Source organism: Myotis lucifugus, unplaced genomic scaffold (assembly GCF_000147115.1).
Source record: "Myotis lucifugus unplaced genomic scaffold, Myoluc2.0 scaffold_39, whole genome shotgun sequence".
In the NCBI taxonomy this organism is placed as follows: domain Eukaryota; kingdom Metazoa; phylum Chordata; class Mammalia; order Chiroptera; family Vespertilionidae; genus Myotis; species Myotis lucifugus.
In genome coordinates this window covers 4,279,012-4,304,826 of record NW_005871087.1, presented here as the reverse complement: position 1 = coordinate 4,304,826, position 25,815 = coordinate 4,279,012, and the positions used below count along the sequence as shown (strand labels likewise).

Below are 25,815 nucleotides of genomic sequence, written 5' to 3'. Positions count from 1 at the left end.
ATCAGCCTACCTTACAGGGCTTTAATTCCTCAGCTATCAAAAAAGTAATTATGAATACACACTTTTTTTCATCTTCTTTTATCACAGTTTTCTCTTTTCTCTCTCTTACTAAAGCATGTGAGTATCAGGAGGTAAGAAACAGAAATCACTTCCATTTCTTTATCCTCTATCCCTCCGCATGAGCATGATATGCAGCTCTTCTAAAAATCAAAGTACAAAATAAAGACTATCCAACAACTAATTCAGTAGACTTTTATTGCTCTTTCAACTTCAATAACATCTCCAAAAAATAGTTTTCTTCTAACAATTATAAAACAAATTTAAAAGGCAGGGTCATTCACATTAGACTTGGTAGAGACTTGTACTTCATATAAATGAAAAATATCAGTTCTACGTTTTAAATGTTTAATTTACTTTGGATTTTATTACAAAAGAAAATATCACTGTAATTATAAAAGTCATAAAAATTAGAACTGTACTGTGAAATTATACCAAGCTATCAAATATTACATAAATGAACAATAAAATTCAATTTCTACTTATTTAAACATAGTAAACATTGGAAGATAACCCCCTCTACAGAAAAAATCAAAACAAAACAAAAACTTTCAATATTAAAGCAACAAAAGAAAAGCCAAAACACAAAAACCAACCAATGCACAAAAATATGATTTAAAAAACAACTGGGGTTCAACAATTATTCTAAGTCAACTATAGAAGTCAATATGTGCTGATAAATTAAATTTTTAAAATGATCTCTAGATGATTCCATTTCCAAATATGTTTTCCTATTGATACTTATATTTTTGAAAAGTTAAAAAACAATCAACTTTACATTAAATTGCCAAATTTTTCATCTGAACACTATTTTAAATTTTGAATGTCCTTAAAGTCTTTAAGTTTACTTTCTAAAAAATAAATAATTGTCGGACTAAACCAAAAGACATTTCACATATTTGTACTGCATATAACAACAATGTGATCTACATAAATAAATTTAAAACATTAAATTAAACTTTTAATTAAAATGTTGTATCAATGGCTGACGTATCTGAAATCTGAGCACTTTAAAACAGGATTCACATGTAAAATTCTTGAGCACATTCACAGAACTGATGTACATGATATAATCCTGACAAGACAGCAAGCTCTGATGTCATACCTCAGTTTCAGAAACCATTTTCTCTTTGTACAGAATTTTGAACCTGTCTTTGTAAAAGGAAAAAGAAAGCTATTATATACATACAATAAATTTTAAGTATGTGAAGAAAAAAGAAGAAATGTTTTTGGATGAAAAAAACAAAAATTAATCTTGAGTGGTAAAGAAATCTGCTTTATAAATACACACATTAGGACATTAAAAAAATTTGTCCTACATGTTTTACAGAAGACTTGGCAAATGTGAACGTTGAAACGCCACAGCTTTGTTAAACAACTTGAGAGATTTAAGATTTGATAAACCACTTACACACACACACACACACACACGCACGCACACACACACACACACACGCACACAAACACCATTAGAAAGATTGTGTGCTTCACTCGGCATACCTAATATTATTAGAGAATATACAGAATCATCCTTTTGTCATAATGAAATTAGTTCACTGTTTTCTCAAAAGCTGCTATTTTAGAATGAAGCAGCATTCAAAAAAAGGAAATTTCAGATGGTCAGCATCAGGATTCATTATAGTCTTTGTAAGCAGTGTCTATAAATAAATAAAATAGGGTGGAGAGAAGAATATCCTGAGGTGGCTCTGGGGCCAGGGTATTCAGTAGCACTAAGCTCCATCCTGGAAACCAAGGCATCTAAGAAAGTGCAGAGCTGTGTCTGTGAACTTATTTCGTAAATGGAATATGTACAGGTTGAATTATTTTGCACCTTGAGGTAAATCAGTACATAGCAATTACTACTGCTCATTTCCACCTATTTAAGGCAACATTTAAGAATCAATATATGTAGTAAATTATATTTTTCACTCTCTGGCAATGAATGCTATCCATGATTGTTATTTTTCAAAAATAGTGGAATAATATAACCATATAAAACAAGCAGTTAATTACTTAAACTTGAGTTACCTTTGCTCTTCAATGGAGTAGTCATATCAAATCATTTTATAAGTCAAGTAGTCAAAAGAAAGCAGAAACCATTATCAAATTTGAAACATACTAAAAATATTTTGAGTGCAAAGTATTTTGCAAGTCATGGTTTTTCTGGCACTGGACAATCACTATACATAATTAAATAAAATCACAGAAACACTATGATCCCAGGTAGTTTTCAGTTTAAATTTTAAAATTACATCTTATAAAATAACGCACATTTGTTAACCCTATGATGTCCAGACATAAGGAAATTATGTGAGGAAATTCTCCTATTCATGTACATCAGGGGAGTTTACAAAATACAGCAGCAAATACTGGGGGTCTTTGGAAATGATGATGCTGCTATGAACAAAAAGGAATCACTTCAATGGAAGCGCAAGAACAATAACAAGCACCGTGGGTAATAAATACTCTATTATCAACTGTCAATAGAGTAGAACTCTTTTTTAGGCAGTACCAAATGATGCCAGCTATATTTTCTACTTAAAAGTGGCTACATTTGCAACCTCCCATCTGAGGCATAAGCTAAATCTGTTATTTTAACTAGATCTGATAATACAGTCTCAGGCGGGTAAATTACATTAGTTATTAAGTATTTTAGAATAAATTTTAAAAGCATTCCGAATTGCTAAAATATCAGTTTTGGGCATTTCTCATGATCCTCTATATAAGATCATTCTTCATACTTTTGTACTTTAATTAGAAATGATTAAAGGGAGCATTGTAATTTCACTAATATTTTCATCCTACTGTTCATGTCACTATTTTAAATATTTCTGGGGCTTCTCAATATTCATTTAGCTGTCATTAAACTATCCTCTTGCCAAATTAGTTTCACAACCCCATTCATCCAGTCCTACAGGCTTAACAAGAACATTTATTTATTTCATGTGGAGCTAAGAGTAGAAAAAAGATGACTAAAAAGATTTGCTAGAAGTTAAAAGACAGCTCAGAAGATCAAAAATTAAGTAACAAATACTAACACAAAACAGAAAGAATGCCATCAATCTGAGCTATACATAAAATTTCCAAATTCCTTTTAAAATACAAATATGGCAGTGCTTTATATAAAGATGTAAAATCTGTCAACTGCTTTCAGATAAGAAACTGTAAATGCAATCAGCACCAACTATTTACATTAACAATTTACTCTATATTTGTTACCTTTTCAAATGTTTGTATATAATACATAAGCATCATATCAATTAAAATAAATAAAATATTTAAAAATGAAATCACATATAACAATCTATTAAATATTATCTATACAATAGAAAGAACAATGTAAACAGAAAATGAAAGGTAAATCCTACTAGAATAAAGTAATACTGATCATAAACCCATTTAAGAGAATTCTGACTCCTGATTATTTCATCGTACTACTTATAATAGAAAAATAATCAAAACCTTGAACCTGATACAAACTAAACAACACTTAAGTAAAAGACAGCAAAGGCAGAGAATAGAGTGAGCATTCTGGGCTCTAATAAAGTATTAGAAATCAGAAAAAAATTTCTACAAAGGCAACAAAATTTAACTACTGTAACTAGCATTTTATAGTTTCTAAAATTCATAAATGTATGACTGGGATGGGAGTTAAATTATAAATCATCTGCAATTTTACTTATCTGAATGAAACCTAGCTATGGAGGTCTTAAAGATTTAAAATAAAATTTTTAAAAAAGGGTCAAAACTAAAGTTCTTATCTAGAAAGTTTCCATTGTTCTACCTCTATAGCGAAAAAATTCCATCGCTTGTGAAACATGATGGGCATCTATATAAATGAAACACACAAAGAGAAGCCATGACATGTTCATATTCTGTCCCACAGCACTGGCATACGATCCCCTGTTCTTCCCATAAAGCACTAACACAAGTGAAATAATGTGTGTAACTCAAGTTAAAATTAGAAATATATGGACAAAGTACACATCACTTAAGATTGGTATGAATTGTCACTGATAAACAAATTTAAATAAATGTACATTGAATGCATTTCCCCACATCTTTCTATTGAACAGAACAATTTTTTTCATCACAATAAATATTTGAATTGTAAGAACCATATACCTCACTTCTAAAAGACTATTTCTTTATATACACAGTCTCCATGGCACCCCTAACAAACTTCAGACACCACTTTTAAAAACCAAGTGGTCACGCATAAATAGCATGACATACAATATTGTTATAGTGACATGAAATACACACATTATATATATATATGTATCTGTATATCTATATATATATATAATTCCTCTTGGTTCAATTCTATAACGAAGTTTCAGCATCCATGTATTTCTTTGTTGGTTCATCTTCAATATTTATTTTCACACTCACAGGTTTTTCAGGGCTATTTAAAACAAAGAATGAGAATAAATGATTTTTAAATAAATAGATATTACATTCTAAATATGGCCAACAATAAGCATTCATAATAAGCCTTTCAGATGGCTATTAGTAATATAAATGTCTTGCTATTATTATTTTACTGCTTTCTTTTCCTATCTGTAAACTTAATTGGAAAGACAAATATTAAAATTCTTAGTTCTTTTAATAGATAACTTCCCCACTGAGATTCATGTTTTTCTTACAGCTGAAGAGGAGCTCTTTAAATTGCTCAGTATATGACTATGTTTGATTTATTACTTTTACTTTATATATGAACAGTGATAGCACTGGACTTTTATTGCACTGACAAATCCATTAAAAATTAATCTTTATTAACATTTGTAAGCATCAAATAGATTTCCTAAAAAAAAAAAATGTAACAAATTTATAAATCTTCTATTCCAAATTTGGTTCACAAATAAAGATCAAAACACATATTCTTATTTTCAAAAGTTAATATAAAATACAATAATTCCATGTATATGGATTTAAGTAAGTGATTTAATTTACTACAGGAATATATCTGGGATCTGAATTACTTTCAAAAGTATAAAAACATACTTATGTTTTGCTGCCTTCTCCAGACAAAACTGAAGCAAGGTACCCCCCCCCAAAAAAAATATTTTTCTGTTGAAACAATATAACCCAAACATTCTCTTTCTTCCTTTTTGATTTTGAATTGAGGGATAATGTAAATGAAAGGCAGAAACATAAAAATACTATAATATTACTGTAAGGTAGACATTTATATACACACACACACATATCATAACTAAAAATCTGGGGCAGGAGTGCTGACGAGGGGTGAAAAATTAAGAGTAAGAGTATTCAGTGAAATTCTGGCTACATGAAATAACCCAAAATGACAGAGTTCAACTTAAAAACGTTTAAGATAAAAGATAGAAGTGAATAAAGAAAATCACCAGTTTAGAAATTAGAGCTCAAGAAATGATAACATTAAAAAAAATGGAGAGATTAAGTAGGAGTAAGTTTCTAAAAGGAGGTAGGGAAAGAATAAAAAAAAAGAAAAAAAGAAAAAAAAAAAACCCTTATCAAGTATCATCAAAAAATAGTGACCAGAAAGACAATAACTAAACAGAAATAGCTATGTGACTGCTTGCCTGGAAAAATTTTAACCTGATGCCCAAACAGAGTATACTGACATCCAATCTAGAGTCTGGTACAAAGTATACACAAAATAAATATTTGTTAAAAATGAATGAGGCCCTAGCAAGTGTGTTCAGTCGTTAGAGCATTGGCCTGCACACTGAATGGTGAAGGGTTTGATTTCAGGGAAGGGCATCTATCTGGGTTGCAGGTTCACTCCCTGCCCGCTCTGGGGGTGCATGCAGGAGGCAACCAGTCAATGTATCTCACATCTCTCTCTCTCTCTTCCCCTCCCCTGCTTCCACTTTCTCTGAAAAAGCAATGGGAAAAAATATCTTCTGAGGGTTAATGAAAATAATAAATAAATAAATAAATAAATAAAAAGTATCCAACAAGATTATACCTCATTTCTCCAGATACCTAAGGGATGAAAGTACTAATGATTATCAAACTGGAATCCCTGAGGTTCAGGCCTTGAAATGAAGAAAAAAGGGTTACATAATAAGAAATATAAGAAAGGGGTTATAAAATGGTTATGTGATATATGGGACATTATAAAACTGAATGGCCTTTATATCCATGGATTAAATTTCTTCCCAAGATCTTCGAAGAAATCCCAGGCTAAAACAAAACAAACAAACAAACAAAAAAATATTTTATGTTTCTTCTTGGACCATCAGAGAGCATGACTGAAAGTTTTCAATCATAGAATTTATTTATCCCTAGTAATTATATTTTATAGGGTTTCTGATCTTTTATATATGTATTTCATACTATCAGAGGTACATATTCATCTTTATTATAAAATAGCTCAAATTTTTTGAAAGAGAAAACAACAAATTTTTAAAAATAAAATAATCAGTATTTTTACCTGATTCCAGTATCCAGAAAAATAATGGATTAATAGATGAAAGGAAAAAGGAAGGAAAAGAAGAAAAAAGTTGGTTTTAGGTAAGGAAAGTATAAATTATGTAAATTAAGTTAAACATAATGGTCTTACTGAACAGCTATCCATAAGCAAATGGAAATTGGCTACAGATAGAAAATGCATAAATAGTTACAGCTACCTCGTGTTAGATCTGGTTACTTTGGCATTCTCAGTATTCATGGAAAGTGCCTTCCACTGTGCAGTTTTGGCCATTTCATCTGATATGTTAACAACTGAGGGATCAACACTGAAGAACAAATACACTTTTTTATTAGTATTCAGTACTTGCAAAAGCATTAATAATGTCATTATTATTACCTATATAATATTTGCTTTCATCAACTTAAAATTAAGAAAACTCTTTGCCATGCACACAAACCAACGTCTAGTAAGATATCAGAATATTGGGAGTTCCATTATAAAGGTCTCACGAGGAAATGCATCTTTCTTTATAGTCAAAACTAGAAGTAAGGCTAATTACATTGGCAATGATGCCCAAAGATAATCATTTTGGCTATAAGTACAATTGAAATAAAATACAAGAATATATTATTGTGTTAATAAATATAAAAATAATACTGCCTCAAGTCAGTTAGAAAACTTATAATTGGCACAAACTTCAATCTCATCAAAATAACTATCCAAAGTAGTTAGGAAAAAATTAAGATTATGCTTTTTTAAAGCTCTTAAAACCATTAAAAGAATGCTGGGAAAGGTGACACTTTAAAACTGAAAACAGAGCTCTGAAAATATTTCAACAGGTAATACAAAAACAGGCTTTTAAGTACTAATTTTTGCTGGCATTCACATTTTTAGTATCAAAGTGTTATATCAAATTAATCAAAATGAAAATCAAAAGATCAAAATACTGTCTCATTATAAAAAACAAATGTCTATTTGAAATACTGTAAAAAGTTACTTCAAAACCCTAAATCCAATAATGATGCTATCCATAAATCATTATGGGCTCAAGGTTGTCAGTCACAAGTAATATCAAAGTACTAGAAACATATGAAGTTAATAAAACATATTTGCAAGCTCTTTTTCTTCAGCAAAAGAAAAACATTTCATGCAAAAAAGCGACAAACACAAATGTCAAGTTAGATGTTAAATTAACAATGTGATGGCAGCTAGGTTATAAATGACCAAATAGCAGTCATTTAGGGGGTGCTAGCTTTGTTCATTCTTTAAATCCGAATATCATTTTAAATCTAAGACTAGAAAAGTGGGACATGATCATTTTAGTCTCTAGAAATGGCTGCTTCATCAGGTCAACTTTTAAAAGTGCACACAATTTGAATGTCCAATTCACAATGGCACAGCCATACCACTTGGAACTCTGCCTGCTCTGAGAAAACGCTTCTTTGCTTGGTTGCCAACATCAAATAACTGAAGAGAATAATTCTTGAAGCACGTTTTAGTTTCCAAATGTCCTCCTTTAAGTCAGGACTTTCCCATTAGTAGATATTAAGACCTTTTTGAAAAAAGGACACATTTTGTTTTCCTCTAAAACTAGATGGGAAAAAGTTTTCTGACATTAAATACATTACTTTCGCATTGCATAGGGCTAAATAGTTTCCAAATGGTGTCATAAATTATCTCGTTGATTTTCATGGCAAGTCATCCAAAGCTAATTAAAATTTTAAATTCTGGCAGATAAACAGGTCAGCCAATTCCTAGCATTCTTGATGTTCAAATTTGAAGCAAAGCAGCATTAATCATGGTTCATGTCATCACTTAAACAATAAAAATGAATATACAGATACCCATTCTTTTTTGTTCAATATCACACAGCTTAAATACAAACTCCAATTCCATTCATCAAGGCCCGTGTATAATCACACTGAGAAAGTGCTAATGCAGAAACAACAGAAATTAAGTAGTAAATAATCTCCCCAGGTTGATGAGTGTCACTAATAACCATGGCAATTCCCTAAACTCTTTTTGGAAGTACAACCAACGAAGTTATTATATTAATTAATTTAACAAACATTTACAGAATCTAGCAAAGCAGAGCTCTAACTAGCTAATCAGAAATGGAATAAATATTTAGAAATAGGAATCAGAAGTGTGCATAAATAATGTAGGTTTTTAATCTTTTTTAAAAAGTTTACATTTTAATCTTTACGAAAAAAGTTTACATTTCCCAACAACTACCTTTAGTTCTTAAATTTAAAATATAAATCACCCAAGTCGCACATGACAAACGAAATATGCAACTTCATTATTTTTCCATAATACGAGCCTTCGCTGCCAGTGGTCAAATCACACCTGTGGACACTAGGAGTTCCCGGGCCTCTGAACAGAGTTGTATATTGGAAGGTTATCAGAAAATGCATTGCAAAGGTTTACTGTCCAGCACACACTGACCCTAGCTGTACTACTGAGAGAATGGGAATATTCAGAGACTTGTGTGTTGACCTTCAACTTCTCTGAAAATGAAAAAGTGCTGAGACAAGGAAATCTTGTCTGCTTGGCCCAGAAATTCAAAGCTCTGGTTCAAGTCCAGCTTCTTCTTCGCTCCTGTCTATAACCTGGGAGGGGAAGGAGCAGGAGAACTGCACAAAGCCCTCCTTTAGCTGATATGCCAGACGAAGGCTTTGTTGCCTTTTTAAAAATAGGTACATTATTTTAAAGAAGCATTACAAAGCGTATTTGTGCAAATGACATGTATATAAAACACATTTTACAAGTACAATTGTATCTCACCTATATTTTAGGGCCTTAACCGGAATCTGCAAGAGACTTCCCCCTTCAAACGGAAGGTGCACAGTGTCATCGTCAGCTTGAAGCATCCGTTCAGCCTCCTTTAGAGCACACAGAGAGATTACTTCTCCCAGATTTCAACTCAACTTCCACGTTACAAGTCAACATATAAAGACTCAAGTTTTATTTTATTTTTTGTCAAAAGATGTTTACTTAAAAGTCCTTTTTGTCATTATATATGCCAGATTGCTAAATCGCTGTAAAAATTAAAGTGTACTGCCCTGACTGGTTTGGCTCAGTGGATAGAGCATCGGCCTGCGGACTGAAAGGTCCCAGGTTCGATTCCGGTCAAGGGCATGTACCTGGGTTGCAGGCACATCCCCAGTAGGAGATGTGCAGGAGGCAGCTGATCGATGTTTCTCTCTCATTGATGTTTCTGACTCTCTATCTCTCTCCCTTCCTCTCTGTAAGAAATCAATAAAATATATTTAAAAAAAAAAAATTAAAGTGTACCACCCAGCCAGTGGGGCTCAATGGTTGAGCATTGACCTATGAACCAGGCTGCAGGCTCCATCCCCAGTAGGGGGCATGCAGGAGGCAGCCAACCAATGATTCTCTCTCATCACTGTTGTTTCTATCTCTTTCTCCTCCTGTCCTCTCTGAAATCAGTAAAAATATATATTTTGTTTTAAATTTACTTCTGTATTTAAAGTTAATTAGATTGTACACTATGATGTAGAATTATTCTGTGTTACCTATGTTTGCATACTGCTAAATTCTTCTGAATGGTTATTAAATACACATATAATATGTAATTTTTTAAAAAAGTATTTTTGTGTCAGGACTATGGATGGGGCAAGTTGGTAAAATGGGTAAAAACCATACTTGGGACATTACCTACTAACTAACCTCTCTCCAAGTTTCCTTACTTGTAAATTGGGAGTAATAAAGTACTTACACTTTATAATGATAAGGTTCTTAGGAGGTCTTAAAGGAGTCCATTCCCATAAAGTGACTGTAATAGTGGCTGCTACTTGGTAAATTTAAAATTCTTGTGTTTTTACCTCTTTCTCTTTTTTCTTTTTGTCGTCTTCCTTCTTTTTCTTACTTTCTGGCATGAGATCATCAAGCCAACTTAGTTCTCTCTTTGTGAAACACAGATCCATGAGCTTACGTACAAAGACTAATGCAAGAACCTTAAAAAGTGGGGAAGAGAATATTAAGTAACATTTAAAAATATATAAATTATATTAATTTATTATACATTACTTTATTATATTACTTTAATTGATTAAACATAAGAAAAAGTACTTTATAAATTTTATTTTAATATGATTTTATGCACCTTTTTCCTTCAAAGGAACTGAGTCCCCTCTTTCTGCTCAAAGAAAAGATGTAAAAGCATTTTTAACCTTTTCTTATTTAAATCCCTTACACTCTGTATAAATTATAAGGCAGTTTAAGCATGGCATCTTCACAGTTTAAAAAATATTATTAACTTTTATGATGACTTTGTACTACATATATTATATAAGTAGAGATAAAATCTTTGAGCAATGCATGAGAGAACCCATTTTTTAGCATTAGGTTCCAATTATATTTGTAAAATATAACTTTCCAATTATATTTGTAAAAAAGATTATGTTTTCACTTAGTCTGCTTTTCTTTAACTGTTAATAAGGTTAAAGATGTTTTTAAATGTTCACTGGCAATTTGGAATCCCTTTTCTGTTTTTACTATTTCCTATCCTTTGCCTGTTTTGCAATTGGTTTTTATGACTTGTTCATAAATTCATAAGAGTTCTGTGTAGTTGGACAGAAACACGTTATCTGCCTTATATGTTACAAATATTTTCTCCAAGTTCACAATCTGATTTTACCCTGGACATATAAAACATTTAATTATCATGTGGTCGAATGTATCTCTTTTTTTTATGACTGGGTTTCCCTATCTTTGAAAAGTTACTCTCAATGACTGAATTATAACAAATATTCTTCAAAAATTTTTACTACAATTTAGCAAGTCCTGAATTCATCAAGTTGTTCTGGTTACTTTGCTTTTTACACCTGGCTATAATACTTATTCCATAAATATCCTAAACTTGTTTAAAAGTTGTTTAAAAATACAAAATGGTGTCTACAGCTCAAAGACTAAAAAACAAACAAAAGTATAGAAAATAAGCAAATTCGGTCTTGAAAATGATTAGTTTAATAGCTAGAAAGGGCTCATTCCTATTTCAAAACACCAAAGGTACTTAAAATGGGTTTATTCTGTTTCTCAAAGTCAATTATAAATATTCATAATTACTATAAAACACAGAGATGTCATTAATTAGTAACAAAGTCTGAAAAAGAAAACTTACCATCATGGGAAAAACTACGGCAGCAGCCGAAGCTTTGATTACCCACAAAAGAACCAGACAGGTAAGCTGAATGACCGTGAAAATGTGGACCTTCCAGAGAGGCACGTAGCGGAGGTATATCAGGTCGGGCTGATGCTTAGCAGGCATGCCAAATAATTTTATACGGTCGAAAAACTACGTGTGGAATGGAAAACAAAACAAGAAAACGTTTTCAACAAAAATATCATTTCTGCTACCTCGGAAAAAAAATTACATTCAACTTCAGGGTTTTGTGATTGAAACCATAACTTCCTTGTTCTGATAGTACAGGAGAAGTTTCGGGACAGAACCTCTGAACCCAGGGGGAGAGATGAGGGAGGGAGGAGTCAGGGCAATGCAATTAATGTAATCCGAAAACTCAAGCCAAAATGCTTTAATTTGGGGGACTGAAATATTTAGATAAATTTGTCTGCTATAATCAAATGCAGGAGTCACTTAATCTTTCAACTTGTTCCTAATGTGTACAACAAAACAGTAACAATGTTATAAGGTTCTAACATGACCAATTCTATGAAAATAACCTCAGGTAACAATTACCAATTTTTCACCCACTGAAAAGGAAACTGAGAGCAAATTCCTTGGTCTTTTTGAGCTTCCATTTCCTCATTTATAAACTTGGAATAAGACCAGCCCTACCTACCCACAAAATTATTGTAAAAAAAAAAAGTGAGTTAATGAGATCATTTCCTGACCAATGGAGAGCAGATACTGGACTGTGTTGAAAAAAATCAAGATGCTGCCTTCCAAAAGTCTTTCCAGCAACTTCAGACAATATGCTTTTCATAATAGGAGGTGGTCATGTGGTACTAACCTTGCTTTATGTGCTAAATATTTTACACTAAGATTGGATTGATACAAATCTTAAGTAAATTTCACCAGGTTGTTCTCCAGGAAGTACTATCAATAAGACAAAACAATAGCGAAATCACTGGATTCCAGCCTTGGTTGGCTCCACTGCTTAGTTAAGAACCCTCAGTGAGTCCCTCAATTTGTTTCCTGATTTACAAAGTTAGTACTTCTTCCTTCCCTGCTTCCCAATGTTGTTTCAGGAGCACAGAAAATAATTTCTGCACTAGCTGCACCCATACCAATGGCAGGTATTGCCATTTTTAATGGAAAACGAGTATCTACCTTTTCTTTGTAAGCATGGAAATTACTGTTTGGCATATCAGAAACAGCACCTTTTCCCCATCCCATCCTTTTGATTTCCCCTCATACTATACTAGTCTTTAATCACAGAGGCCTTTCAAAGATTTCAATTAAAGATAGTTAGGACCATATCAGTTCATAACCTCATTCTCGGGGGGAAAAAAGTGCAGTAAGCCAATAATCACAAGAAAATGTAGATTTGAAGTCACCAGTTAACCTGTCCTCAAAATATTAGAGTTGAGAATAAATCACTACCATCATAAAAATAATCTTCGTTTAAGTTTTTCTACAAAATCATTAAATATTTAAGACTTACCTGGATTCCTTTTAATGAGGAAACTCCCATGTAAAGGAAAACACCATAGAGAACAGGCATTGGAATAAACTGTAAGTGAAAGGACCATCATCAGAACCCATTGCTACTAAAACAATTTCTCAGCAATAAGTACACAAAAAAGCATGGTTGCTGAGTACCTACTGAGAACGAATTACATGACCATTCAGTAATGAGATCTAACTTTTCTATAAATAAGAGAAATGCTAGTAAACAATAACCTCCTTGAAAATTGTTTATCTTCTCCATGTTCCTTCCTAAAAGAGGGGGGAGCATGTTCAGTGGTTAAGAGACTGAATATTACAATCCGACTACTTGATGTAAAAACCCAGTTTGCCTCTTATTGAGCCTTAACCACTCTGTGCTTTCCTGTATCAGAATGCCATGAAAACTAAAGGGTTTCAAATACATAAGATAATCAAAAAAGCATGTGGTATATATAACTATCACTCCAACAGCATTAATCATTGTTATTTACTGTCACTACCCCTACAGTGATTATCACACAGTAGCATTTACTGAATATAATAATTGAACCCCACCCCCAAAAGAAAATTCTTATTTCTTTGGCAGTTAGGAGAATCCCAAACCATGCCTACCTAGTCCATGCCTAGGCATGATACGGGACACTACCAACAGACCTCATTCATTTCCCAAAACCACAATCATCACTCTCATCCAAGGGGGAGAGAGCTGTGAGGAAAAAGACCTAAGAGCTACAGAGGAGACTCTACTAACAACCTAGTATGTCCTTTCTAAGAAACCTGGAGAAAATCTAATCAATATACTCCAGAAATTTCAGGAAAATATTTTATCCATAAAGCAACATTACAATGCTAAGAAAAGTGAATAAACAGAATGAAAAAGAAAGCCCCTAAAAATTAAAGACATTGATGTATACACTGTACACATATAGCTATGTGGGAAATAGATAATCACCATACTGGGAATGAAAAGCAATTTTTAAATAGTTATTTTTAATTCATTTAAAAATAACAAACCCCTTACAAATTAATATAAAGGACATTTTTATGGAAAACTATAATTTCAAAAACATTAAGAGTATTTCTGTAAAATCTCTTTAGTGGGTGCTTAACAGAGACCACTAAGTTCTCATATCTGTATGTACATTCAATCTGTTGCAATATGTCACTCTGGCTGAAGCAGATGAAGAAAATTCAGCCTCATACAGTTACATGATTGGAAAGAGAAGGATCTGGCAATCCCTGACAAGGTGTCAGGAACTCCCAGAGATCCTTGAACTAGACTTTGGAAATCATGGTCTTTGATAAAGATATCCAGTCTAAAGGTAATAAAGTGAAAAATAAAATTATGAAAGTATATAAAAAACTGTAATGGTGGTAATTGCCAAAATAACTCAAAAGACAAAAAAGTAAAACGAGTTTACCTCTGGATAGTTAGTTCCTTTCAGAAAGTGAGGAAAAATAGCAAGACTACCTTTTCGTTTTAGAGCTTTCTTGATGTTCTACTTGACTTTTTCTGCCTAGATGTAGTTAATACTTTAAAATTTTTTAATTTTAAAAATTTAAAGGGCACCTTCATCAGTAGGGAATGGCATCCTCAAAGACCACATATTTCTCCTTCTGTCCCAAGCACTTCTAACAATACACTCACCACTGTGCAGTAATGTCCCATTTACCTATCTGTTTCACCAACTAGACTGGCAATTCTTAAAAGGAAACAATAATGCATCTGTTTATTATTGCTTCCCCAGGGCTCAGTAGAATAGTAAGTACTCAGCAAATATTGGGTGGATTAATAGGCTGTTAGAAAGTGCATGAAAAGAGGCCAAAGAATTCTAGTATTTATCAATTTTTTTTGTTACTATATAGCATATACACACGTTTATGTACTCTAAGCTTGTATCCTAATTTATAAATGGTATACAACTCTTTACTTAATTTTATTTACAACAAAAATAACTACAGCGACCAAGGGAAAAATGAAGCTGAGCTCTTCCAGGATAGATAGAAAATTTCAGATTAGGTATTTAGCTGTGTTTGCTATGGTTATCGTTAACTTTTTAAATCAACAAGATTCAATAGATGTGTATGGCAAAAAGCAGATGTGACTAAAGATGTTAGACATAAAGTATAAGTTCTTACATAATTCATTTATATTATTAGCTGTTCATATTTTTCTACTAAGTGCTTGCTACTACTACTTTGGTTTCATTTAGTTCTTTAGGAAAATGTATTAATTTAATTAAAGCAATATTATTTTTATATTTTGGTCAGATAACTCAGTTTCATCCATTTTTAATATTTCTTTTTCTACTTATGCTTTTAACACCCTCTGACTGTATTCTTCTTTTAAATCTTAACTAAGTCATGGATTAATTCCTTCCAAAACTCTGTAGTCTTTCATTTTAATTCTATCCTTTTAAAATTATTTTTTAAATGGGTACATCTAATATTGAAATGCCTGCTATACTAAACACCATGCCAAAATATTACTTTCCAGGTAAAGTCTAAGAAATAAAACTAATTTTAGATACTTTAATGTTTCAATTTCATACAACCAGGTGTAAATTTTACGATAAAGATTTTAAAACATTTGCCATAAAGTACCTTTAGTACTGACGTCATAAACACAGACAGGCCCATTAGAATGAAAATCACTAGCCCCGTGACCCGCTGTTCACGAATTCCCAAAAACTTGGGTTGTTCCCCTGGAGCAGAACATTCAGATTCAAGTTTTAAGCTGTTGACGTGACTTATCGACAACACTGTTGCAGCCACAAACCATGGAAGTCCCATGACAGAGCACACTCCCAACATAACTCCGACCACGAACAAGTCAAGGTGATAGCCAGCTCCTTTCTGGAAAGTGAAATGGACACGAACATCTATAAGTCTACATTTTTCTTTCAGGTTAAAATTCTATACCACTCATAAAAAGAATAAATTCATTTTCACTTTACATCTTTTCAAGTTCTAGTCATTACAAAAACACCCCAAAGTCTTCAAGAAATTACAATACTTTGAGACAAAATTTAACGTTACCTTCAATTTGTGCTCTTTTCTGTTTATGATTACAGCTGTAATTTGTTGATCCATAAAGATGAGAATGGTGCACAGCAGAGCCGGAACAGCAGCTATTAATAAGGTCCACCAAGGATTTTCTCCCAGTGGGTTTATAATCCAGCCCCTATTTGGATCAGTAGGCTGTTAAAAATAAATAAATAAATTTAAAAAGAAAAAAGTTTCCTTCTTCTACTGCACAAAATTCCCACAGCATAGACTGTGTCTATTCCAAGAAAAGCCCAAGGGATCAGAAAGAACTAGATTAAATCTTGGTATGTACGGTGAATTATTTGCAAAGACAGCCACAAGGATTTTTCCCATCCCTAGACTCGGGCCCCCTCGTCCGACTCTTTCCATGCAGAGGTGGAGTCTATTTCCTCCCCTTGAATCTGGGCCGATCTTATGGTTTTCTTTAACCAACAGAATAAGGCCAGCATGACATTGTGTGGTGTCTTGGGTCTTGGTCTGAAAGGACCTTTGCAGCTTCTTTTCTAATCCTCTCGGATCCCTGAGATTAAGCTGCTGAGTGCGCCTGGGATAAGCTTTCTTCAGGATGCGACACGATGTAGTGAGAGAGGGACAGGAGGCGACCAGGCCAGCTGTTTCAGCCATCTGAAGTCCCAGGCAGGGGGAGGTCACTCTGCCCCTCATCAAGGCAACAGATTTCTGTGGCCATACAAAATATCACTAATAAGAGACCAGACCACTACCCAGCTACCTAATCCCAGGAGCACAGATTTATGAACAAATAAAGGGCGATTGCTTAAAGGCATTATGTTTTGGGAGATTTGCGATACAGGAACAGATGTGTGAAGGGGTGTCATTTCAACATGCTCCTACCTATCTCATAAAATGTAAAATCAATCTACCTACTAGATCAACTCCTAAACTAAACTGCTTTAGAGATCCTGCAGACGAGTGATCTTGGCACAGTCAGTACTAAGAATTGGGCCTCAGGACACTACTTTTCAAAGCATCTACTGACAAAAATCTGGCACTTTACCAGATGCTAACAATTTCAACTCTATAACGTAAAATTTGTTTTATAGCAAAAAAATTTAAATGATCGTAAGAGAGTTTAATATTCTTGAAGGATGTTGGACATATTAAAATCTACACATTTTCATTACCTAGACTTCATAATAAGCCTGTTTTTTCTTCTTGAAAACATTTGTCAACACAAAAAGGAAATTTAATATTTTCTAATTCAGGTATTCAAATGTTCCCACACTGCTATTTATTAAACTGCTTCATATTCAATACTGTACATGTGTAAAATATTTTATCTATGTTTACATTCTTAAGAGTTCCTTAAACTGTTTCCCCAAGTGTATTTTATGCCCCTGGAAATCAGTCTGCTACTTGAAAGCTAGATCAATAAAAGAATAACAAGGATATATTTAGGAATCTGAATCAGGAAATGAGGCTATCACTACAGGAAAATACATCAGTATTTTGAAGCAATATTAATTTAGAGTTTCATTTATTCATAAGATTTGGTAAAAATAGAATGACTTTCATGTAGCCATCTCTTCCTGACCTAAAATCTTTAGTGGCTAAAAATCTATGCTTTTAAGCAAAGGTCTCCAAACTTTTTAAATTATACACTCTTAGCAGCAAACATATAAAAAGTTTTTATAAATAAAAGTGAGCATATATACCCAATGGCTCTACATTCATTTACCTGTTACGTTACTGATGTTTGGTTATCCATAGAGTAAAATTCATGTAGTAAATAGTATAAGGCTTAATTTTTCTTATTTTTAGATAAAGATATAAATTGAACTTCTAAATAATTTTGGTGGATCATTTTCTACCCAGGCACTCTACTTTGGAAATCGCTGGTTTTAAAAATAATGTTATTTCTTTTTATCCCAGTGAAAGATAAAACAGACTAAAATTATCTTCATTATATTCCTTATTCCTAATCACCTTTAAACCTTCTGCTTCTGAAAGAAGTCATCTAATCTGCTAAATGTAAATGTAAGCTGAAACACAAATACTTGACTCTAAGAATAAATTCCAGAAATTATTCAAAAGCTGCCACCTCTAACTAAGACGGGACAATATTTTTAGGTGCTATATTGTGTACAGTATATTGTACACAAAAGAACTAGCGTTTGCTAATGAAAACAAAGGGTTCATGGATGTCCACAATGAGTGTCCTTTTTCTTATGGGAGAACATTTGATTCTCTCCTGTCAGATACGCTATCCTTCTAGAAATTTAACAAGAATGTCCTTGCTACTCAAAAATTCAAGTTTGATTTAGTTCTTTAAAAGAGAATAAAGAATGTTTCTTTTGCCTGGAAAGAACATCATGAACTCCAGCTATGAGAACAGGGTCAAATTTTTTTAATGTCTCTCAACTCTTCACCATGGATATTTTCATTCATTCTCCAGAATGGACTAGCTTTGATACCTACTTGCTTATTTCCTAAACGGGTCCACTGGCAGCTTTGCATCTTGTCACTCTATTTACATATGTGGGAAATAAAATGTTTCCTTTCAAGGATCAGCTTTTCAGAGAGACTATGCACAGTTTAAAAATAACTACCTACACAGTGTAAAGTAGTTTGGTATGCCTAAGTAACAAATAGCCAAGTATTTTAATCCTTACCTCGAATTTTTCAGGAACGTGAAGTTTAGGAGAAGGAACTCCTACAAGGTAGTCAATTAGGACCATTATTACTATTGTGAGAAATATAGCAAAGTCACTGATTGTCGATCGCACCTATGTTAAAAGAATTATGTTAATATAAATACAGATATAGTATGTATCCTTTATAAATAATTCATATCTTTCAGATTAAAATATGCCACTGGAAAGTGTGAAGGAGGTTTAATTAGTGACAATGTGTCAGTGAAATACATTTATATGTAATATTTTTTTCCCAAATGACAGGAAAGACATTTCACAACTAACCTACCATCTCTCAAAGTACTGTTGTTTTCCTACTGCTAGCTCAGATGCATAATATACATTTTTACTATGAATAATTTCTTTTAAACTATTTGATAAAAAGTACTAACCCCCAAACAATATATTACCAGAACTCCAAAATTATACCCCAATTACCTTAGTAGGAAAATAGCGCTTGGTCTTGAATTGTTTGAGGAATGAGGACAAAAAAAATGTTGTGAAAAACAAGATAACACACCAAAAGAGCACATCTGGAATATAAGGCCCATGATGACCACAAGCTGATCCTACAAATTCACCGTGAAAGGTTTTACATTCCTGGGAAAAAGAGAAAAAATAGAAAAAGGAGGGATTGAAGGGGATTCTCAGATATCCAATAAAGTATTAATAAATTTCACAGACTCTAAGATGCTACTGATTGTAAGATACACCATCAATTTTATCTATCATTCAGAAAGGAAAAAAACACTTTCAACTCAACTTTAACTAACACACCATCAACTGTTAAGACACATTCTGAGTTCAGAGATGTTATGGTTTGACATTCAGGACATTAGCAGAACATTCGTGGTCTTCTAACTAAGTTGTTCATAGAGCAGATGAACCAAAAATCAGAAGGCAGGAGAAGTGGATATGAGCTATTGTAACTGTCAACTCTATGTGTAACCACAGTGTATACTTTCTTTGAATTTATGAATCTAAGTGGAATTAGAAAAAAAGTATATTAACATATTTTTAAATAATTATATTTTGGAAGTCAAATATATTCTGTCTTTTCTTTCCTATACCAACTTCATTTGTTTCCGCCTATACTTTTTAGGGCATGATACATAAAAATGTGGTAACTCCTACTTGGTCAACCTAACACTATGTTTTGAAAACATACTATATATACATCAATCAAGAAGAAAATGTAGGACTACTCAGAAAAAGCTAAAGAACTAGGTTAATAGTTGCAAAATCCTTTAGTTTATAATATACTCACAGAGACAGTGAGATTGCCCCAGGAAATATCATGTGCCGTTATATTTTTTTCCGTCCACACCTTCAGAGTTTCGTTGCTAGGGTTAGGAGGTTCCATACATACACATCTGAGAAATTAGAATAGGGTGAAATTTTTAGGATCCTGTATTTCATGTTTACATTTTATTAAATTGATCCCACAAAGTGGTAGCTTTTGACTTCCTAATTTTTCCATGTTGCAAAGCATGAATAAGAGGAAAATGAAAACACATCAGAAACAATAGAATGGAATGAGGTTTGGCTTACATAAATAAAGCATAACTAGTACAAATAACAGTGAGCTGTTACTTAATGAAACTAGTTAGACCTATCTCTTTGGGAGGGGGTACTAATTTCTTTAAAAATCTGAGAAAATTTTTAGCAAGTTTACTCTCCACTAAATCTCATGTACTTAATCCCCCCACACACATCACGCATAGATTCCCAATAAAAATTATACTCCCATTAATTCCTTGTACTCTGGCAAGCCCTACCTACTCCTCTTTTATTGATCTTAAGGCTCATTCTTAAAGAAAGTAACACAGTTTTCCATCAGGACAAGCTTAGAACAGTCATTAGAAGATCATAGTTTTAGTTCATATCCAGAACTAACTCACCCACCTAAAAGAAATGGTAGAAAACACACACACACACACACACACACACAAGCAAAGAAATCACTAGTGTGAATTTAAAACTTGAAAACAAACAGGAATAGTATTCCCAATTAAATTATGAGCTCTTTGAGGAGAGGCAAGAGGCTGGAGTTTGGATTCAATCCAGGCTCTCTTATTTACTAGCTGTTTGACCCAAGACAAATTTTAATCTCCAAGAGCCTCAGTTTCTACATACATATGAATAGTTAAGGAACACTATGACACAAATTATGCAACATTCGTAGCACGCGCCCACAGAATGTTAGCTGAACAAATGATGTTCAGGTAATTAGTCAACCAGAAGGAAGCATCACTCTAAAAACCATGCTTCAAAGAGGTCAAAGGAGCAGCAAAAGAAACGAAAAAAATAACATTAAAAAAATTAAATAGTTTAAGAGCAAAGAAGATAGCACAAAATAGATTCAGCATCAAAGTGTCACCTAATATTTTCAAACAGGTCAATGTCTTAAAACAAACATGTCAAACTCGCGGCCCACAAAGAATATTTTTTGCGGCCCAGCCAATATAACAGCATGTGAGAAACGTTTTAATAAAAATTTTGTAACTTAATTTTTATAATATCCTGTTATACATAATTATTAATAACGAACTACAACGTTCGCTAATGACTACTATAATCGTGTTGCATTCATTTCCCTTATGCGCATTATACGCAGGTGCACCATTCTCTCCACTAATACTAGCAGCGAATATTTTAGCAGCCGATTGCCGCGTCATTAGTCTTGGACTGACTTGTTTGGTGTGCGCAACAGGAAATACTTCGTTTTCGGAGAACAAGAAAAATAGATTTATTTGCGTTACGCTTATTAATTTGTGCAGTTATTCAATGTCTGATAAGTTAATGTTCAAGAAAAAATATTGTTATGAAAATGTTCTATTATTTTATGTTAACGATTACTCATTTATTTCAGCCCTTTGTATTCAGCATATCTCTATTGAAATAAACCTACATTTCTATGAAAATTGAAGCTTTTGGTTTTTTGCGGCCCACATAAACTTAAACCTTGTTTATTTGGCCCGAGTTAGCCTTTGAGCTTGACATGCTTGTCTTAAAGGAATTTTCATAGCCCTCCCTACTCTGACCATCAAAGTTGAGAGCTTGCACGGCAGGCAAGGGAAGGAGTATGGAGGAGACATATAGAAGGCATCAGAAGAGTACAGGGATTTGGGCCTTAGGAAGGTAGGAAGGAAGTTGTGTTCTTGTTGTTTGTTGATAACCACATTTCTCCATGTAAGTCCATCAAATGCAGAATCACATTTACAGAATAAAAATAAGTGAATCTGTTCAACTGGATTTATGTCCTCTGAGTGCTTTGGTAAAATCTCATCTGTAACAAACAAGTCAACCTTCACATGGCTAGTTGGGTAATTTCAGCTCGATACAGTGAGCATCACATCGCAAAAAAAGTCCATTCTTAGGCTCAGACATCTCTGCAAAAAAATACATTTTAATACTAGAGGGAATCAGAGACACTTACGAGTAGCTGGTCAGTTCATCTAAATTGTTGTGCATATTAAATTCATATATTTCTCCTAAATGAAAGAGCTTCTCCAAAGCCTCGTAGATGAATATGATGCAAATGAGAGCTGCAAAAGCCTCCTCTGTAAATCGAGTAATATAACACACAAGGCTGCTTGCATCTGTGGCAACCAAAACAATGCACAAGAAAGAAGTCCACAGACCAATACTGGTTCTTAAAGACAAATAGGAAAGCTGGTAATCTCTGTTTAAAAAGAAAAACGTGAACACAATCAACACATACTAATGGAACAGTATTTATACTTAAAATTGTCATCACAAGCAATAAGAACAGTAAAACAACATAAGAGTCATAAACCATAGAACAACGAAATAATGACTAAAGGAAGCTGTGTGTGTTTTTCTGCTTCAAAGGAAGACTAGCTTTTTATTAACATACTTAATGGTTATATTTTACTTACACAAAAGATTTATAGTGAAAATCTGCTAGGCAATAAACATTTCAAAAAAACAAAGACCTCACTTCGGAAGTCAGTTATGAGGAGTCAACGACAGACAAGCTGTCTGTAGAACAACGGAAAGTGACTCTCTCAGAAGACCCGGGTGCTTTCGTGTCAACATGGTGATCACACTGCTGCCCCACCATCACCGCCACCATCTCCTCTACCACCAGTATCTACAGAAAAAGTAGATACTTCAATTTCTAATTCAATTTTATTGAGAAATTACTACAGGTAATTGCATCCTCTATTAGTCTATCTCATGTGCCAGATCAGGATCAGAATCAGTTTGTTCAGTGGGGAAAGAATCAGAGTAAGAGGAGTTAGAGGATCAAATATTTAATAGCATCAGGTTGCTCCAGGCTAAAATATTCAGTTGCATTTATCTCACAAAAGGAACAAGACTGGCAATATCGAATTCCAAGTCTACCAGACACAGTACCGGCCATGGTTCGCACACTGGCAGCCCTGCCAGTGGAAACGGGCATCTCCCTCAACTCTGCCAATTCCCTCTGTGGAATAGGCCCAAGGGATAAAGTCAGCTTGAGCCCTCAAGATCCACCTTCCTAAACTTCTTTTATAAGTCCAATATACCATCTAATAAGCAATTCAGACTAACATGTTCTTACTGAGTTGAAATTTTCTAGCACAAAGAATTTTTGTTGCCCTTTAAGTGATTTGCTTATCAGTACTCAAATCCACTGATTTTCTACTCAAAGTGACTGGGGTAGAGATGATGACAGGGGCCAGAGCAGGGTCAACCACACAGTAACACAAAAATATTAAAATAGACATATTGATCAGATCTTCTTTTTCAGCTATATTAAATATATAATGTACTTTCACCTAAAGTTAAAAACAATATAATATACGATTATACACATACGCAAACACATGTGACAAATAGGTAATTATTACGTACCTGCAGAATTTAAATAAAATTTTTTCAAACACTAAAACTGGACCTGTACTCCCCAATATTGTTAGAGGTTGCCCAGCAAACAACGAATAGGCAATCCCAGTTAATGATGCTCCAAAAAGAGACTCTATTGCACTCTGTTTAAGGAAAAAAGAAACGAATAAAAGCAACAATCATAAATATATCTCTAACATACGATAATACATATAAGACATCTAGAAAATAAAAAATATGAATCAAATAAAAATATAAAGCAAACACAACTTTGAATTTCAAATTTGTATTTTAAGTACAGAAAATGAAAAATACATTTTAAATACAAAGGGAAAATTGCTTTGGTTTTGCATATTAAAAGTGAACATTTGTGATCAACCTTAATTCAAAACTGTGAGAGTCAAGGAGGGAGGAATAAATGGAAGACATTTCTCAGTTCTATCTACAGATGTCTTATTCTTAAGCCTGTGGTGAATACAAAGATATATATATATATTATTTTGAATATTTTTGTATGTCTGAAATAGTTCATTTTAAAAATAGAAAACATTAAATACTCAATATCCTGTTAGGAAAAAGACTCCTTCAAACAGATAAGAAATTAACATGTGATACTATTGTTCTCCCATTGACTTCTAAAGATCAATTTTCACACATTTTAAAGAAATTAATCTAATATGACAGGTTTAAACAACAGATATCAAAAATGAAATGCTTAACATAAATAAAACAGATGGGAAAATCTCTTTATAAAACTGACAGCAATCATAAGTGAGAAAGTATCTTACTATTATTAAAGTTTGGTAACAGAAGATAAAATGAGAACATGAAAAGACTCAGAGAAATTTTATATCAAAACTAGTAGCCAATTTTAGACCACTACCAACATTACATTCTACCTTTACGTTATTTAAGTAGTAAGGGAGTTAGGCTAGGCCACTAGACAAACGGAAGGGATCAGAAGGAAAAGGATAGTTTACCATTCACAAAGATCAAGATGGACTGGAGTGCACTATCAAGAAAGGAAAAGCCCATCATTGGTAAGTAAAGACAAGGAAAAGAAGCTTGTGAGAAACAACCCCCTGGGAACTGGAGACAGCATGACATCAGGCCAAGAGCAGGGCTTGAGAACCAGATTTGAAGCATTAAGACTGGTTCCTACTAGGTGTTAAGCCACGGACGCACCTAAAACTTTTTGAGCCCAACTTCTCTCATTTTTGAATGGGGGGTGATTTTAGCCAGGAGAACTTTGGGAAACACCTAGCAAGCCTAGCATCTAGCATTGCAGAATGTACTTAACAAATGGTAGCAATTCTCATTGCTAGCAGTAAACAGCACCTTCCAAAATTAAAATCACAAAGTAATAATATGCGGTACAAGTATTATTTAACTCAGTAGAAAAACAAACTTGACTTTTGGCAAAATTTAAAAGTGTTCAGATTAAGAATCTAGTTGTTAATTGTATAAAATGAATTTTTCTTGCCGTAGATGCAGTTTGTCCTAGAAGACACTGCTAAGCCATTATAAAATCCTTAGTTAAAATAGAATATGCCTATTTACGTATTAAATGGTATCTAGAAATAGAAAAAAAAATTTGAGAAGAAAAGTAAAGAGATGGCAAATAAAGAAATGCTAACAGGGACAGATAGGCACAAAATTACAGTGTCCTTCCCAACATGGTATTGAAAAAGCAAAGCGCAACATGAAGACCTTCCTTTCACCACGCCCAACCCCTTATTGCCACATTTACTAGGTCCTTTACCCCGATCTATTTTTAAAACTATTTCTATGCTCATGCCCAAACTGAACCAGGTCTTGCCCTAAAGAAGCCACAGCCCTGCTACCTGCCATCCCCACCCCGCATTCAGAAGTTTCCGTTTTACCCACCCATAGCCCTACCCTTCTCTTCCCCACACAACTCCCCACTGCCGTGACACTAAACACTCCCTTCTAGTCTGTCCTCTTCAAAAACCTGTTTTGGTTTTTGTAAAATTACTTCATCCTGAGCTCTTGACTGCGCCTGTATCTGATATGCTGGGCCATTTTCCTCCTGTTCTCATCCCTCCTCATTCTCACCTGCTCTCCCTGTAAATTACCTCCATCTATTCTCAGTTTCCAGCCCCCACTTGTCTCAACTGCTCCCAATC

General features: G+C 33.4%; 1 protein-coding gene across 1 annotated transcript in view; it reads right to left on the bottom strand.

Moving 5' to 3' along the window:
• Positions 1 to 236: 236 nt before the first annotated feature.
• Positions 237 to 25,815, bottom strand: part of SLC4A7 (solute carrier family 4 member 7) — a 55,966-nt gene continuing 30,387 nt past the window's right edge. Inside the window, 13 exon segments of the mRNA XM_023752914.1 lie at positions 237 to 4,465; positions 6,678 to 6,785; positions 9,248 to 9,345; positions 10,309 to 10,440; positions 11,607 to 11,780; positions 13,111 to 13,179; positions 15,720 to 15,971; positions 16,155 to 16,316; positions 18,794 to 18,907; positions 19,253 to 19,414; positions 20,082 to 20,187; positions 22,254 to 22,499; positions 23,678 to 23,811. Coding sequence (XP_023608682.1) covers positions 4,384 to 4,465; positions 6,678 to 6,785; positions 9,248 to 9,345; positions 10,309 to 10,440; positions 11,607 to 11,780; positions 13,111 to 13,179; positions 15,720 to 15,971; positions 16,155 to 16,316; positions 18,794 to 18,907; positions 19,253 to 19,414; positions 20,082 to 20,187; positions 22,254 to 22,499; positions 23,678 to 23,811 — 1,839 coding nt within the window. The 3' untranslated portion in view covers positions 237 to 4,383.